The sequence below is a fragment of the Abramis brama genome, assembly GCF_963993115.1.
Source record: "Abramis brama genome assembly, chromosome: 17".
NCBI classification, from domain to species: Eukaryota; Metazoa; Chordata; class Actinopteri; order Cypriniformes; family Leuciscidae; genus Abramis; species Abramis brama.
The window spans coordinates 4326077-4344129 of NC_139979.1; the positions used below are offsets into that span (position 1 = coordinate 4326077).

The 18053-nt window shown below is 36.5% G+C and overlaps 1 protein-coding gene across 1 annotated transcript; it reads left to right on the forward strand.

Moving 5' to 3' along the window:
- Positions 1-75: 75 nt before the first annotated feature.
- sacm1lb (SAC1 like phosphatidylinositide phosphatase b) lies at positions 76-17794 on the forward strand. The gene is made up of 20 exons (XM_084088622.1): positions 76-189; positions 1909-2006; positions 3073-3147; positions 5408-5535; positions 6600-6749; positions 7867-7926; positions 8316-8349; positions 8564-8665; positions 8741-8826; positions 10764-10850; positions 11376-11444; positions 11531-11610; positions 11687-11785; positions 11879-12017; positions 12419-12488; positions 12589-12661; positions 12751-12844; positions 13989-14081; positions 14487-14544; positions 15276-17794. The coding sequence occupies exons 1-20, from the start codon at positions 161-163 to the stop codon at positions 15410-15412; spliced, it is 1761 nt and encodes a 586-aa protein (XP_083944748.1). The 5' UTR covers positions 76-160; the 3' UTR covers positions 15413-17794.
- The last annotated feature ends 259 nt before the right edge of the window (positions 17795-18053 follow it).

The following is an 18053-nucleotide window of genomic DNA, read 5'->3' on the forward strand; positions in this document are numbered from 1 at the left end:
ATATTCAATTTTTTCGAGTTTCACCTAATTGAGACTTTTATTACAAAATGGGACTTTTATCTGTCCTCCAGAGTTCATTTCCTGTTGATGTTCGCTGACTGTCGCTAGATTCCCGCTGCTATTGACACGTCACGAAGGTCAGGAACGAATTGATGGAAAAATGGCGTCCACCTACAACACCTTTAATCTGTGAGTATAAATTCACTACTCTGATACTCTGATACTCTGATTGATAACTGATTATCGATTAGATTAATCGAAGAGAGATCATTGGTCATCTTTGATCTGGTGAAGTCTATAAATAGTCTAAGGAAACAGCAGTGACTTGCATGTTCAGTGAACTACAGGCTGTGACTCAAAACCTAAGTGAGCTGCCTACCTAGACAACATTTTTGGGCAGCATTCTATTGAAGTGCTTGTCTAGACAGCACGTAAAGGCACTATTATTCCCCAAAATGTTAGTATGTTGATAGCTCGTGATGTTCTGATACACAGCTGGTGCTGCTGGTCATCAATCATGGTGATCAGATTCCAGTCAGTTCACATCAAAAATCAAACTAAAATTGTTTTATTGATGGTCAGCAGTAGATTGCTTGAACCTCTTTGCAATTCAGCTTCCTCATTTTGTTGCTGTTGTTGACATTGCTGGTGTTGATGATGATGCAGATGCCAACATCTTACAGAAATGAAAATATAAACCATATCAAGAAATAAGTCCAACTCCAATCAGCATAATTTGAAATATATATATATATATATATATATATATATTTTATGTGTATATATACAGTACCAGTCAAAAGTTTGGAAACATTACTATTTTTAATGTTTTTGAAAGAAGTCTCTTATGCTCATCAAGCCTGCAGTTAAAACAAAACAAAACAAAAAAAACAGTAATATTATGAAATATTATTACAATTTAAAATAATGGTTCTCTTTTTTTAATATACTTTAAAATGTAATTTATTTTTGTGATGCAAAGCTGAATTTTCATCAGCAAAAACATTTTCTCCAGTCTTTGGTGTCTTATGATCCTTCAGAAATCATTCTAATATGCTGATTTATGATCAATGTTGGAAACAGTTGTGCTGCTTAATTTTTTTTTTATAACCTGAGATACTTTTTTCAGGATTATTTGATGAATAAAAAGTTAAAAAGAACTGCATTTATTTAGAATAGAAATCTTTTGTAACAATATACACTACCATTCAAAAGTTTGGGAACAATAACTATTTAAAAAAAAAGAAATTAGTACTTTAATTCAACAAGGATGCGTTAAATTGATAAAAGGTGATGGTAACGATTTATATTGTTAGAAATGTTTTTATTTTGAATAAATGCTGTTTTTATGAATAAATGCTGTTAACGTTTTACTCATCAATGAATCCTGAAAAAAGTATTCCAAAAAAATATATTAAACAGCACAACTGTTTCCATCATTGATAATAACTGAGTATCAAATCATCATATTAGAATGATTTCTGAAGGATCATAAAACACCAAAGACTGGAGTACTTGCTGATGAAAATTCAGCTTTGCATCACAAAAATAAATTACATTTTAAAATATATTAAAAAAGAGAACCATTATTTTAAATTGTAATAATATTTCATAATATTACTGTTTTTTTTTTTTGTTTTTTTTTTTTAACTGCAGGCTTGATGAGCATAAGAGACTTCTTTCAAAAACATTAAAAATAGTAATGTGTATATATATATATATATATATATATATATATATATATATATATATATATATATATATATATATATATGTAGAATATGATCTGATTGATGATTTCAGTGGCGCATATTAATGAAATGAATGTGAGTGTTATGCCCTCACCTTAAACTGGATTTTACTACATTAACTACAGATAATCTTCACTCGTCTCCTCTCCTTTCACAGGCACACGACCCCTGAGAAGTTCTACATCGAAGCCTGTGATGATGGTGTTGGAGACGTCCTCGCCATTGACAGGGTGTCCACAGAAATGACCCTTACAGGTACAAAAGAGAACTGGACGCTTGAAACGCAACTCAAACGCAAATATTTCTCCTGCAGCGTAGAATTGATGAAAGGACAGACACCGTCTGTATCTGTACACACTGAAAAGTAACTTACCTCATTTTATGAGGGTGCTTATTGCATAAATGCTTGAGATGAAAGCTCCTTTGAGGTCACAGAAGCATTTGAATGAATCATGTGTTTCTCGAGTCATTCCTTAGTTAAACCCAAATTAGGATGCAAATGAAAAGTCATATTTGGTAAATGATTAGAGGTAGATCGTAATGGGGTTGTCAATGGTTCACAGTTAAATATCTAACATTTCTGATAAATACTCAGTGTAGTATTATCAAAATAATATATCATTTTGAAAAATATATCTCATTATTTAACATTTTAAATGATATTAAAATTATATATTTTGATTATTAAAAATAATAATTATCATTATTATATACACTGCCTGGCCAAAAGAAAAGTTGCTGCTTGGATTTAAAAAGGCAAATGCTTAAGAGTCTATGATTGGATCATTATTGCAGTGATTATTATTTTCTAGCATATGTTTGGCAACGGTTCTTCTAACCCTAATTGATGGAGCTTTTCATTTCTTAAACAACCTTGTAGGAAGACACATCATGGCCATATTCCAGGATGACAATGTCAAGATTCATCAGGCTTAAAGTGTGTAAGAATGGTTGTGAGGAGCATGAAGAATCATTTTCACTCATGAATTGGCTCCTGTCCAGACCTTAAATTAAATTTAAAGTGTTTGGGATGTGCTGGAGGAGACTTTACACAGTCTCTTGCATTGATGCATGTCTTGATGGAAATAACATCACATAATTTCTCAATTATCAATTTGAGGTCAATGCATCTTGACATTGTCATCCTGGAATATGGCCATGATGTATCTTTGTACATGCTTGTTTAAGAAATGAAAAGCTACACACTCCAATCAATTTAATAATATATTTAAAATATATATTATATTTTTCCTATAATATAATAAATAAAAAAACAGGACAGATACTGACAGATAAGCTTAAAATGATGTCTCTCTTTCAGTGAGGAAGGACGTCCCTCCTTCAGCGGTGACACGACCAATATGTGGCATCATGGGAACCATACGGCTGGTGGCAGGTACGATGTCTGAAAATGAATTGTGAGTCATAAATTACTCACCCTGTTGTTGCTCTAACGCCGTTTGCCCTTCTTTCTTTTATGGACACCAAAGGAGAATTTTTAAAAAATGTTCTGCTCGCGCTCGTCCATATAATGGCGGCGAATAGCGACCAGCTGGTGTCACAGACTGATGCAGAAGTATCACAGAATGATCCCATACGACACATGCCGTATATTCCAAGTGTTCTGGGGTGTACGATATGAAATTGAATGTAATATTTAATGAAAATCTTGACCTCGGCCGTTGGTCTTCTGTGCACGGCTGCACAACGTGCATGTTCGTTTGACTCTGTTAGCGCTGTAGTTCACTCCGTCTCGCCCAGAAAAAGCACACAAAATCAGGATTAAGAAACACGCATACCTTCTTCTCAGAGGTGAATATATTCGTCATAACAAGAAGTTATCGCGTTCACATCTGTCAACTGTCATTCTGACTGTCATCAGACAAACGGAGTTCTGGTCCGGAGATATTTAACTCTGTGAAGAAAATACACTGATTCTTCTAGGCGTTGTTTCGCGTTGTGTTTTTGTTCATCTTGATTTCTCACATTGTGTGCTTTTTCTGGGTGAGACAGAGTGAACTGCTGCGCTAATAGTTTTACGAACACGTCATGTAGCTGTGCACAGACCAATGGCCAAGGTCAGGATTTTTGTAAAATCCATTCAATTTTATATCGTACACCCCAGAACACTTGTAATATACGGCACGGGAGCATTCTGTGATACTTCTGCATCTTTTTTAAAAAGCTTGATGCTGGTCGCTGTTCACTGCCATTGTATGGACAAGTGTGAGCGGGACATTTTATAAAAATTCTCCTTTTTCGGTCCATAAAAAAAGAAAGAAGGGCAAACGGCATTAGAGCAAAAACAGGGTGAGTAATTTATGACTTAATTTTAATTTTAGGGTGAACTATCCCTTTAAATTCCACATTTAATAAAACATCAGTTGAATCTGTTAACATTAGTTAATGCACTGTAAACTAACATGAACAAACAATGAACAATTAGGCTGCGTTCACACTGCAGAGCTTAATGCTCAATTCCGATTTTTTGAAAAAAATCGATTTTTTTGCAAGGCCGTTCACATTTCCAATTAAATGCGACCTTTTGTGATCTCCTGTGTGAACGTGAAATGACCCAGAAGTGACCCGCATGCGCAGAAGAGTACTCAACGGTCAACGACGTCACTTGTTGTTTGCGGAAGTAGCTAAACTTCAACTAACTGTGATTCTCACACACACACACACACACACACACGAGTGCGCGCAGCGACCGTTACACAAGAGCCAGACAGCAGCCGCTGACCTATCTAATATCAGCACAAATAAGTTAACATAACGTTAGTCATATATAATGATGGTGGCCGTGGGCTTTTATTTATTTATTTAATTAACGGGCTCGTCGAGGTCGACCCGTTCGGCAGATTTACCTCAGCTCGACGAATATGCAGTCCGTTTTCAAACCGACGACTACTTCAACGCAGAATTATGACGTTTTTCGCGTATCAATGACGTGCGGGTCGGATACATGCGACCTGGCCGTTCAGACTGAAGTCGCATTTCAAAAGATCGGATATGTATCGGATTTGGGACCACATACCCAAGTGGCCTGGGTCGCATTTGAAAAGATCGGATCTGTGTCGTTCAGACTGTCATGAAAAGATCAGATACAGGTCGCATAGGGGCAAAAAAATCGGAATTGGGTCGTTTCAGCCTGCAGTGTGAACGTAGCCTTAGATTATTAACTGCTTTAAAGGGGTCATCGGATGCTCATTTTCCACAAGGTAGTATGATTCTTTAGGGTCTTAATGTAAGGTTTGTAACATACTTTGGTTAAAATTCCTCAATGGTTGTGTAAAACAACACCCTTTTTGCTCTGTTCACAGCGACCCGTTTCGGTGCATGTCTCTTTAAATGATAATGAGCAACTGCTCACCCCTTATTGAGAGTGTTTAGGCTTTTTGAGGATTAAAAAAAAGGGAGTGAATGGATTTTTTTCATTGTATGGTGTTTGTGTCCACCAGACACATTTACATGTAAACACCATATAAAAGTGAATTTTGCATCCGATGACCCCTTTAAAATATATTGCTCATTGTTCGTTAATGTTAGCTAATGCATGTACTAATGTGAAGAAATGAGACTTTATTGCACCTTAAAATGCATTCTGAACTCTCATTCTGAATGATGCTGAGCCCTGCTCTCTCTGTTTTTTTCAGGCATGTATCTCATCGTCATTACAAAGAAGAAGAAAGTGGGTGACCTGTTTGGCCACGCGGTCTGGAAAGCGGCTGACTTTGACATCATTTCATACAAGAAGACTGTTCTGCATCTGACTGATAATCAGGTTGGGTCGTTTTCCATAAGCATGCGTAGAATTCTCTTCCATCATGTGCGTCACTGGTGTCACCGCAGGGAAGTTATTATTTTGACTGGATTTTTGCCCACAATATTTATGGGACTTTTGAGCATCTCTTTATTTAAACAGAACCAAACCATGATCTTGAACCATTGAATTCTTCAAAATGTATTTATAGCCGAGATATTTTTGTTTTGCTTTAAATTTGGAGCGTGTATACTTTTGCTGCCTTTTCTCAAGAAAAGTTATCCAGGTCACATTTTTCCCCAACAATAATAAATAAATAAAAAAGATATTATAATAATATAATGCATAATGTGTTCTTTAAACAGGCAAAATAATATTTGAATGATTTTAGGGCAATGTGTGCCCATGCTTTCGACAGTTTTTGTGAGAATCACCCTTTTATAGTTTAGTGTGTCAAATAAATCAACCAAAATTCACTAGAGAAACAATGTGACATTGAATTTTTTTTGAAGAAGTCACACTTGTAAAAGTTGCACTCTTAACATGTTCATTGACTACTATTAGCAGGGCTTGACATTACCTTTTTTGCTCACCAGCCACTAGTGGTTTTCCAAAGTTACTTGCCATTCAGTATTTTCACTGGCCACAATTTTGACATTGATACCATGGAGAAAAACTGCTATATAGATATTTTTTTAATAATATCTCGTAATTTGGCAGCAGGACTATTAGGCTGCTGTCACTTTAAGACCTGATGCACTGATCCATTATTCTGTTACACATGCGATTTCTTTCTCAACTGTTTATATTCATTTAAAACATAACTGACTGTGTTTACATGAATAGTCACCAAGACCGGCATTTTGACATTATTTTGTGTGTTTTTGACTGTTTAAGCGCAATAAGCAGTGAAAAATAACTCAATTTATTACTGAGGGGCCTTTATGTGTGCACACTTTTTAGTCAGCAGAAATAAAAACATTATTCAAGTAAGTTGGGCTGCTTTCTCAAAACATTCCCTAAATGCAGCCTAACTTAGAAACGTTGTCTTATCGAAACTAATAATGTTTCTATGGATCTTCCAGATGCAAGACGACAAAGCCTTCCTGTCGATGATCAACAGCGTCCTGAATACAGACGGTTTCTACTTTGCCACGGACTATGACCTGACGCACACGCTACAGCGCCTGGCCAACACCAGCCCAGAGTTTCAGGAGATGACCTTGCTGGAGCGGGTGAGAGAGATGCTCAGTTCCAGCGTTTACATGCGTTTAGCAGACACTTTAATCTAAGGTGGCATACAAATGAGGAATACAACAAGCAATTCATTTTAAAGGGAACCTTTTTTGATTTTGTTTTTGGGGTCTACTACAATAGGTTTTCATGCTTCTAAAAGTTCAATAAACATAATTTTTCTCATATGTGACCCTGGACCACAAAACCAGTCACATGGGTCACTTTTTTGAAATTAAGATTCATACATCAACTGAAAAACTGAATAAATAAGCTTTCCATTGATGTATTGTTTGTTAGGATAGGACAATATTTGGCCGAGATACAACTATTTGAACATCTGGAATCTGAGGGTGCAAAAAAATCAAAATATTGAGAAAATCTCCTTTAAAGTTGTCCATTTATGTTTGCGATTGTGCTGCATTCACTCACAAAAATGTATGGTAGGAAATTTACAAAATATATTCATGGAACCTGATCTTTACTTAATATTCTAATGATTTTTGGCATAAAAGAAAAATCTATAATTTTGACCCATACAATGTATTGTTGGCTATTGCCACAAATATACCCGTGTGACTCGTGACTGGTTTTGTGATCCAGGGTCACATATTTTATATTGTTGCAGAACCTCTCTTCCCAGTCTGTCAGTTTAGTTCCTGTCTCTATGAAGCCCCTGTTAAGTTATGAACATATCTATCATGCAACATCACAGTTCTGTAATGCTCATTGCTTAAAGCAGTCTTATCATGATGTGTTTATGGTAACACTTTTCAATAAGGTTCAATTAGTTAACGTAGGATAATGCATTAACTAACAATAAATATGAGCAATACATTTGTTACAGCAAAATAAAAATAAAAATACAACTGATTATTGTTCATGTTAGCTCAGTTCCATTAAATATTATTAACAGATACAACTTTTGATTTTTAATTATGTATTAGTTGTTAATGTTAAAATTAACCTTTCATTTCATTGTTAGTTCATGTTAACTAATGTTAACAAATGGAACCTTATTGTAAAGTGTTACTGTTTTTATTTCATGTTTTTCTTGTGCTTTCATGAGGTATGACAGATGAAACTGTTATTATAGCCTCTTAAAATTGTTTTATACAGGCGGATCAGAGATTCGTGTGGAACGGTCACCTTCTCAGAGAATTCATGGCACAGCCTGAGGTAAACGCAAGATTGTTTTAGGTCGAGCTACTATTTTAAGAGGAACTCATTTAGACATTGTGTAGAGCACCACATGTCTCTGGGCCTGATTATATGTAGAAAAATCTGGTTACACTTTATTTTAAGGTGTTATTGTTACAGTGTAATTATATATTTAAGTACTGAGTAATATTAAGCAACTACATGTACTTACTATAGAGTTAGAGTAGGATTAGGATTTGGTTGAGGGTTAGTTGCATGTAATTATGCATAATTTACTGTTATTACTATGGTAAGTACATGTAACATATGTAACAAGGACACTGTAAAATAAAGCATTACCAAAAATCTTTATCTAAAGAATGAATTATGTTCCCTGGTTCTTTTTGACGTTGTGTTTTCTCTTACAGCTACACAAATTCGTCTACCCGGTTGTTCACGGCTGTATCCTTTAACCAGACAAACATTTGTCATCTCTGACACATTTCATTCCACATAAGTGTGTGAAATAGAAGTGTCTGTGTTCACTTTCAGAGTTTATTTTGGGCCTTAAATGTCTTGCATGTATGAATAACACTGTGCAGTGCTTATAATGTCTTCATATGTCACTGTCCATACGCTCTCAGACAGATATATAGTCCTTAATCTCCGCTCACAGTCATCACTATGAAGTCGTGCTGCATCAACGGCAAAATCTTTGACTGGATCATCGTTTCCAGGAGGAGCTGCTTCCGCGCTGGTGTCCGCTATTACGTCAGAGGTACGCTTGTGCGGTTTGAGACGGTGGCTGTTTTTGATTTATATGCTACTAAATGCTCTTCTCTTCCTCTTCCAGGTATCGACTCTGAGGGTCACGCGGCCAACTTTGTTGAGACGGAACAGATTGTTCAGTATAATGGAGGAAAAGCATCATTTGTTCAGGTAAGCCTCTGAAATGTAAGCATCCAAATATCAGTTTTCATGCTGTTATGCTAATCCATTTATTGAGGAATCATCCAGGGGTGCGTTTCCCGTACAACGACGTAACTCGCTGGTTAACTACCATAGTACGATGCATCGTTGAAGAAATCAACTAGCTATACACGACTGTTTCCCAAAACCATACTGTCACAAATTGGTCGTTCAACCACGTTGTTTAATGATGTCACGCTCCTGTTGGAGTAATAACTTATTTTAATGTATCTGTTTGAGATTGAATTAATACTAGACGTTTTGCTATAAATTACGGACATGGCATCTGAGGACTATTTCTCATTTTTCTCAGTTATTTTGCTTTATTTCCAGATTCAATCATAGGCTCGTTCTTATGTAGTAGAGCACGTTCGCACATGCGCACTCAAAACAACGCTTTAAATCTCTTGACAAACTAAAAGATGTAAATCACATTTGTATGTATTCTAAATAAAAGACACAGGTTGTGCTGAATGTCAGCTTGCTTATTTTGCTCACGACAAGGATTTATTAAGTCCACATGTCATGCAAACAGGAAACTATGATTGAAACCACAGCTCGAGAGCTGTCGTTCCAACCACACAACTTTGCGATGCTGTTTGCGAATGTTCGTTAGAACTATGGTTTCGGGAAACACTAGACGCGCTTCCATTACAGATTTGCGCAAAACTTTTGCGACTTTTTTTTTCTTTCTTTTTTTCTTCTAAATATCGATAAAAAACTATTGCGAAATGACGCCGTTTCCATTAACCGATGTTATGCGACTAAAACGTAATTTTTCATTCCAAAAATCATGGCAACGGACCTTGGTAGGTTTATCACAGCCACCGCACTAGACATTATTATTATTACTGGAAGGAAACGTAGGCGTGTTATCCAAGCATTAATGGCAAGGAAAGACCCTTATACTGTGAGCGGCACATATGAGGTGTTTCTGGGTGTTTCTCACTCATTTCTGCTTCGAGGTCTTGATTGTGGCACCTCTATGAGGTTTAGAATCCAGTATTTCTGTAATTCTTTTGTCTTTTATGAATTTAATAAAGAACTCTGTCTCATATTCTGTCCAAACACACCGCGCCTTCTAAGTCAGGTGACCTGTTAATGCTCAAAAACTGTTTCCATTGCAGTTTTGCGAAATATTCCTTTTTCGAACTGCCTGAAAAACCACCTCATGCGAGCGTAAAAACTTTTTTTTTTTGATTTTATGAGTTTTTGCGAAATTGACGTGTTTCCATTGGGCGTATATACAATTCGCAATTTCAATTTGAGCAATTTGAAGGGTAATGGAAACGCGGCTACTGACTCGTTGAACTATGCTGGTAACGACGGAACTTGCGACCATAGTTGGCTAACGATGCTTTTGGGAAACGCACCCCAGTGTAGTTTCAGTGGATAGTCTGGAGGAATTTTTTTGAGCTCTTAATGTTGGAGTGAATCTACATGTCAAATTAAACGGTTTTATTTAAAATTGAATGAAGCTTGGTATCTCTGCTAAATGTCTGTCCGTTGGCTCGATTCTCAAGGGTACAAAGACAAACAGCATCTGTGGGCAGCAGAGATGAATGTCACAGTGGTTTGATGAATCATGAACCACAGATATCAAATAAATATGTGCTTGTTTTTGATCTGTGAATCCATGCAGCCGTTTAATGTCACGATACTTACAGATTTAGACCCTCATGTTTCCTTTTCCCACAGTCGGGAGAGGAAACTTACCGGAATGTTGCTCTGCTCTTGTTTTATTTTTCTTGAATTTGTCTCCAATCTGAATGCTGGTTGCTAGTTTTCAATGTCATTTAATGAGCAAGAATCCCAACATTTCTTATAAGACAAAGTTGTGCTTTCTTTTGATATGTTTTAATGAATGAACGAATAATCCAGTAAATCTCTGTAATCTTTGTCCACAGACTCGAGGCTCCATCCCGTTCTACTGGTCCCAGAGACCGAACCTCAAGTACAAACCAAAACCACAGATCAGCAAAAGCATCAATCACGTGAGATGCTTTCTTTATTTTTCTTTCTTTGTTTTATTTGAGTCAAAACAAATAATATTATATTATATAATATATATTAAATAATAATAAAAGCCCTTAAGATATTGAGATGGGTTGATCTCATTGTTTATTTAAAACTTTTTTTAATCAATTATAAAGTTCTCTTTTAAACTTTAGATTAAAAAAACAACTAAATTTGTTTTCAAACCGAAAACTTGTTTATTATTTATAGAAAGAAAGAAAGAAAGAAAGAAAGACAGACAGATAAAAGTATTTATAAGTAGATTAATCATTTTAAATTGTGTATATTAATCAGTCTGCCATTATTGTGTGTCTCCATTTGTGTACCTCTTCTCTTCTCTTCTCTTCTCTTCTCTTCTCTTCTCTTCTCTTCTCTTCTCTTCTCTTCTCTTCTCTTCTCTTCTCTTCTCTTCTCTTCTCTTCTCTTCTCTTCTCTTCTCTTCTCTTCTCTTCTCTTCTCTTCTCTTCTCTTCTCTTCTCTTCTCTTCTCTTCTTTTCTCACAGCTGGATGGTTTCCAGAGACACTTCGACTCTCAGATCATCACGTACGGCAAACAAGTGATTCTGAACCTGGTACGTTGCCTGTATTTGCTCCGTTTACACTGAGGTGTCGCTCCCAGGCTGGAAATATCTCATTAAAATTTCTTTTTATTCTCCAGGTAAATCAGAAAGGCTCAGAAAAGCCGCTGGAACAGGCCTTTGCAAAGATGGTGGACAGTCTGGGCAACGGCATGATCAAGTGAGTCGATAAGAAAATCTCATAAAGCACTGATACAGATCCACAAATGCCGAACTCAGACTGTGTTCATCTGCAGGTACATCGCGTTTGACTTTCACATGGAGTGCAGCCGTATGAGGTGGCATCGCCTGCAGATCCTGGTGGACACGGTGGCGGAAATGCAGGATGAGTTTGGGTATGTGTTTGCATGCAAAAAGAGTTTTATCTGTTATCATCTAATGCTCCTGGGCATAATTTGAATGCTCTTATTTGTTTATTTTTTCAACAGCTACTTCCTGGTGGATTCAGACGGATCAGTCCAAAAGCAGCAGGACGGGACGTTCCGAAGCAATTGCATGGACTGTCTGGATCGAACCAACGTCATCCAGAGTCTGCTGGCCCGCCGCTCGCTGCAGTCACAGTTAGAGGTGTGTGTGATGAGACTACTTATTATCCTCCATGGGACTGTCATTAGACCAAAATTCACATTAAATTAAGGGTGTGTGATGTCACGATTATAAATATAGCGAATATCACCAAGTTATGGAAGTATGTAGGGAAATTTTAGCTATATTGCCCAGACCTACGTCAAAAGATGAGTCATTATTTGCGGTCCGTTTTGCCAGAAGACAGACTTTACGGAGACTGTTTGAAATGAGTGTAGTGTCTTATATGAGCTGACAAAATCATCGGCGATGCGAATGCAACCAGAAAACGTTCCTAGGGGATCCACCCTGATGGCTAGTTCCTAGATCTATCCGGTAAAGCTTTTAGTTCCTGTCTGTTAGCTGTGAGGTTTCCTCATATTTTATGTCTTGTTTATATGTAGAGGATGGGAGTTTTACATGTGGGGCAGCGGATTGAAGACCAGGCGGATTTTGAAAAAATATACAAGAATGGTAAGCAAAACTTAATGCTGATATTCAATATTCTGGCTATGTGAGACGGTCTCATTCATACCCTTTCTCTTCTTGCTTTCTTTGTTTTTATTCCCTGCAGCATGGGCGGATAACGCCAATGCGTGTGCCAAACAGTACGCCGGCACAGGAGCCCTGAAGACTGATTTCACACGGTAAGAAGGACCGTCTTCTGCTCTGCTTGTGTCTGAGAGTAAATGGTTTAGATGGATTGTAGAAGATGATTGGTTCTCTGTGTCCTCAGGACGGGAAAGAGAACCCAGTGGGGTTTGCTGATGGACGGGTGGAACTCCATGATCAGATACTACAAGAACAACTTCTCGGATGGGTTCAGACAGGTGAGCCTCACATGGACAAACCATTGTTCCTTAATTTGTCTTAAACACATTTTAAATAGTATTTTAACATTTTAAAAATGTATAGTTTATGGATTCAGTGGAAACTGTTAGCTCCCCGCCATTGACAAGATTTTTCTTCATTTATGACACAACGCTTCCCCGCTGTTAACAAGTTTTCCCAGCAATCCATGTTTTCACTGTTATACGGTAATACACACCCTTCTGAAAGAGTACAGAATCTCTGGATCAAAACACAAGTGAAGAAGCAACAAAAACAAGTAATAGAAGCTTCGCTTACGCTGATGGAAGCTAACGTGATCATCAAAAATCCAACAGTATTTAAATCAAAACAGCCTAACGTTAGCGAATGAAATGTCGAGCCAGGAAGAGTATAGACTGAAGCTTTAGGGGTGTTGATGGACTCAATCTGCTCCATCTGTGTTTTGATCATCGTTCTCAATCCCATCCAGACAAAGTCTTTGAACAAAACTGGGAAAATAACGTTTTTGTCAAAGAAAAAGATATTTAGAAAAACACTGGCACTGACAGCCAACTTTTGTATATATAAAAAAAATACACTGGCATGGAAAGTGTTCCAAACCCCTTTGACAAGAAATATTATAATGCATATTATTATTATTATTATTAGTATTAGTATTATTATTATTAAAATACTAATGCTTAAATAATTTAACTGTTTTAAAAACATTTATTTCAATTTAAATATTGATTGTTTTCATTTTAAAAGAATTAATTATTATTATATACAATGCATTTTTATGATGTAATGAATTTTTTGTAATTGTTTTATTTTCATTATTTTTCATTTGCTTATTTTTTTTATTTTACGTTTTTATGATTTAATTAATTTATAATTTATATTATTAATTATATAAAAATTAATAATACATTTGTATCATCTCATGAATCTTCTCAGCTTGGAAAACCCTTGTCTGGTGTAAATCAGTAGCAAATGCAAAAAAGACGTGTTGTGTTTAATTTCTTTGCTGTGTCTGTAGATTTCAGTCTTTTTCTCGAACAAAGCATCATATGACTTCAAAACACTCATGAATCCTATTAATTTTACACTGATCTGTAGATTGCAAGAATTCATGCTGTAAATAATATATATATTTTTCTCCAGGACTCCATTGACCTGTTCTTGGGGAACTATGCTGTGGAAGAGGCAGATATAAACACTCCTCTACATGAGCCCAAAGACTGGAAGTTCCTCACGGTAAGAAGCTCTGAACCCAGAGGAAACTTAACTACATTTGGCCTTTGTCCTGCTTGTCTTTAGGTCTCTTTATTTGTTTTCAGCAGCAGAATATAACAGAATTGTATGCAAGATCATTAAACCCCGCCCCTTTTTTACAGTCCACTGAGACTCCATTTTTGAGTGTCACGCCCACATCTCAACATCCAATCAAGACCCGACCTACATTTTTTTTCAATAATCCATTACACTATAATGTACATCACAATATGGAAAAAAAATATGTCGCTACTTCCATTTCTTCTCGAATTTAAACTTTCTGAATCAGTATTATTTTTGGCATTGATATGGAGCTTGAGATTAATATTGTCAAAAGACTAAAAATGATTACAATCAGTGCTAACATTTTTTCCCCCTCACTTTCAGCTGCCGATCATCATGGTGGTTGCTTTCTCAATGTGCATCATATGTCTCCTTATGGCTGGTAAGACACTGATTAACATTAATGTTAATATTAATGATAATATTAATATCAATATTAGCATTAATATTAAGGCAAGACACTACAGTCAAAACCATGTTTTTTTTCATGCACTGGTAAATTTTGAGATTTTGGACTATTTTGCTTCCAAAACACGTCGTCTTTCAGAATAATGGAAAGGGAATTTAAGTGTTTATTTTATTGCACTTTCCATCTGTAGATTTCAATGACAATACATATCTTTGATATACTTATCGGTGAGTTTTTCTCCTGCACCGAGTCAGAAATCTCCACTTCAGCAGCTTTACACACACCAAACTTTACAGTTTTATTCATATATCATTCACCTGATATACATTTTATTCCTAATAAATAACATGGTGACATGGATTTATGAGAAATCCAGAATCCCCTCTGTAAAAACCTTTATGTCAACAAAATTGTGAATTATTTGTGATTAAGATTTCTGTTCTGGAAATATATGCAAATATGTGCATATTTAATTAGATAATGCCTAATTTGCATATTTCAACACAACTTTTCAGAAAACTTTCAATGCAACATTTTTTTTGTTGCAATTCTTATTGTAATTAATCAACGTGACGATATCTTTTAGTTAACTTTTTTTTTTACTCCAATCACCCTTAGTGTCTTGTTTTAATAGTGATATTGTACTATTTGAATTAATATCAGTGCCTGTGTGAACGGTTGCTCATTCTCCTTCTGTTACCCAGGCGACACCTGGACGGAGACTCTGGCGTACGTGTTGTTCTGGGGTTTGGCGAGCGTCGTGACCGGCGGCGTGATCCTCTTCAACGGCCGGGACTTTGTGGACGCGCCCAAACTGGTGCAGAAGGAGAAGATGGACTGAACCTGCGTGTGTGGGAAGCAGCTTGGTCCCATCGAGTCTTCATCCTCCTCCTCCTCATCCTCAGTCCTGTCTTACTCTCAGCTTCACCGGGCCTGGAGCCTGTACTGAGGAAGAGGACGAAGGCCTGGGGCCGGATGGGACCGAACGCACGCGCTGCTCTCCACACGAGGATCGTATCACCCGGGACCATCTCACAGAGATCCCATAATTCCATCTTACATATAGGCAGCTTTACAGGCGCAAAATCAAGCACCTTAGACTTGACCATGAGGTTGTCGGCCCCGTCCTCGTGGTTCACACGTCCCGACGGCGTGTTTTCATAGACGCCCGTGTCTAATCGCACACGCCTGCCGATATTCCACCGGCGCTCACAAGTCGCAGCTCTCGGACTGTTTGTGGAAAACCAAACGCGTTTATATCGCATCTGCCGTCACACCGAAATCATTGTCTTGTTTTCTAATAAAGATACGTGCACAATAAGATACATTGGTAACACTTCACAATAAGGTTTGATTTGTTAACATTAGTTAACTACAACGAACACTTACTATTAATCTATCTATCTTATTATTAAATTATTAATCTTAATTTCAACATTTAATGCATTTTTAAAATCCAAAGTTATTTGTGAACAATTGACAAAATATTGCTCACTGTTAGTTCATGTTGGTTAATATATTAACTAATCAAATTAAACCTTAGTGTAAAGTTTTACAAGAAATGTTTTAAGGTTCTGTATGTTAGCATTGGCTGATGCAGTTGCTAGCATGAACTAACAGTGAACAAGTTTATAGCATTCATTTCTGAACGTGTTATAAATTAAACATGAATCACCATTTAATATTATTTTCTTATTATCTGTATTAAATGCAGTACAATATTGTTCATTTTTAGTTTGATGCAAACAAACCGAACCTTATTGCAACAAGTTTTGTTCTCAGCGAATATATTTTATGCTAAATTAATTTTTCTTATCCCGTTAGCAGTTTTTCTTCTGTTAAGCAAAAAAAAATGATTGAAACAAGAAAAAAACAAGACAAAAATCAATGTAATTTAAAATATATTTTTGAAAACAAATCTTAATATCTTCAATTCTGCATTACAGGGAAGTGTTTTTGTTTGTTTGTTCTGAGAGTGCTTTATAATTTATACATTTTTTACTAGAAAACAAGACGAACAGCATTTTGCATCGCGGCAGCTGCAGCATTTTGTAGTGAATTTGAGACGGACCCAGACTTCACGTGCGGTTAAATGGACTCGTTTTATCCTCGCCTTCAATATCACGGTCTTCCTCAGTCTTGAGATCTGGGAGCTTTTACGAATGAACTGTTTATTAAAGTGATTCAGCTGAACGAACTGATTCTGTTTGTAATCGAGACTGATTCGTATGAATCTTAACTTGGGACCGCAAGCGTCTCATTGTCCAAAGGAGTTTACAGCAGGACCGTCCCATCACTGAAGCGCTGTGCCATATCTCTGTGTTTCTCTCACGAGTGAAGGATCAACGATGCCTTATGTTTGCTGTGCTCTTCATCCGACCCCTCTGCATCTTCACTGCGGGATGTTCTCCTCATGTCTGGCTCCTGCTTGGGCGGAGAACGTTAAAATGATGTTAATTATTGTTATTAAAGTTATTATCATGAAGTCAGTTTCGGTCTAAATGGAAAAGAGTAATGACGAACGCTGTCACTCAAAACTAGTTTTATCCGCATTGACCGGAACATGTTTGCATGACATTCCTGGCAGGAATTTCAAAACCTGCTTTGATCAAGCTCAAATTGAATGGGAATAACAGGCTCAAAATGCCACAGCAGATCAGCCGAAGCGAGCACAAACCGTGACCCGTGTGTGTGTGACCCGTGTGTGTGTTTGTCTGCAGGGGTTCGACCAATTAACAGCATTCTCTCCACATGAACTCGATGGCCAGTCAAATTCAATGTTATTGCAAGAAAAAGTTGCACCTGTAGATTAATAATTCTGTCATTTATGTGCGTCGTTCCAAACTTGCATAACACAATGAGACGTTCATGCTGTTTATAGCAATAATTCATTGTGAACACATCTGTCAATCTGCAAAAATTATGATTTTATAAATCATTAATAGGATTCATGTGTCTTTTGAAGTCGTATGAAACAGACTGAGATTTAAGTCGGACTCTGCTGAATAATGTTTTTCTCAGAAATATCACGATACATAAAGTAAAATGTATCGCTAATGCCATTTCATGTCGACTTTAATGAGCAGATATTAATGCCATGGCAAAGAAACGATATGAAACATGGAAATGCATGTCTTTGAACATCCAGCAACACTGTAAATCTAGACGTTTATTTCAACTTGTTTTTGTTTTAGTGATGTGATAAATTCATTGTTTATTTGAACATATATTTTCCATGCATTTTCAAGACTCAAGATGCTAAAGACCAATAAAGTAAATATTACAGAAAGGCTACAAAAATATCCAATATAAAAGGAGAAAGTGCACTAAAAAAAAGGTAATGCTAAACACTACAATACACAAGTACAAGTTCAAGACTATAATATTCTTTGATATGATTCTGTGTACAGTAGGATTTTTTTATTAAGTGCTGGCAAACAAGATATTGACACTTCATCAGGACTTCAACTCAGTTGAGTCCA

Bases quoted from the DNA above. Each gene is read 5' to 3' on its own strand.
- sacm1lb (XM_084088622.1), top strand. From the start codon at position 161: ATGGCGTCCACCTACAACACCTTTAATCT. The intron at 190-1,908 runs GTGAGTATAAAT...CTCCTTTCACAG, and splicing joins ACCTACAACACCTTTAATCT to GCACACGACCCCTGAGAAGT. The intron at 2,007-3,072 runs GTACAAAAGAGA...TCTCTCTTTCAG, and splicing joins CACAGAAATGACCCTTACAG to TGAGGAAGGACGTCCCTCCT.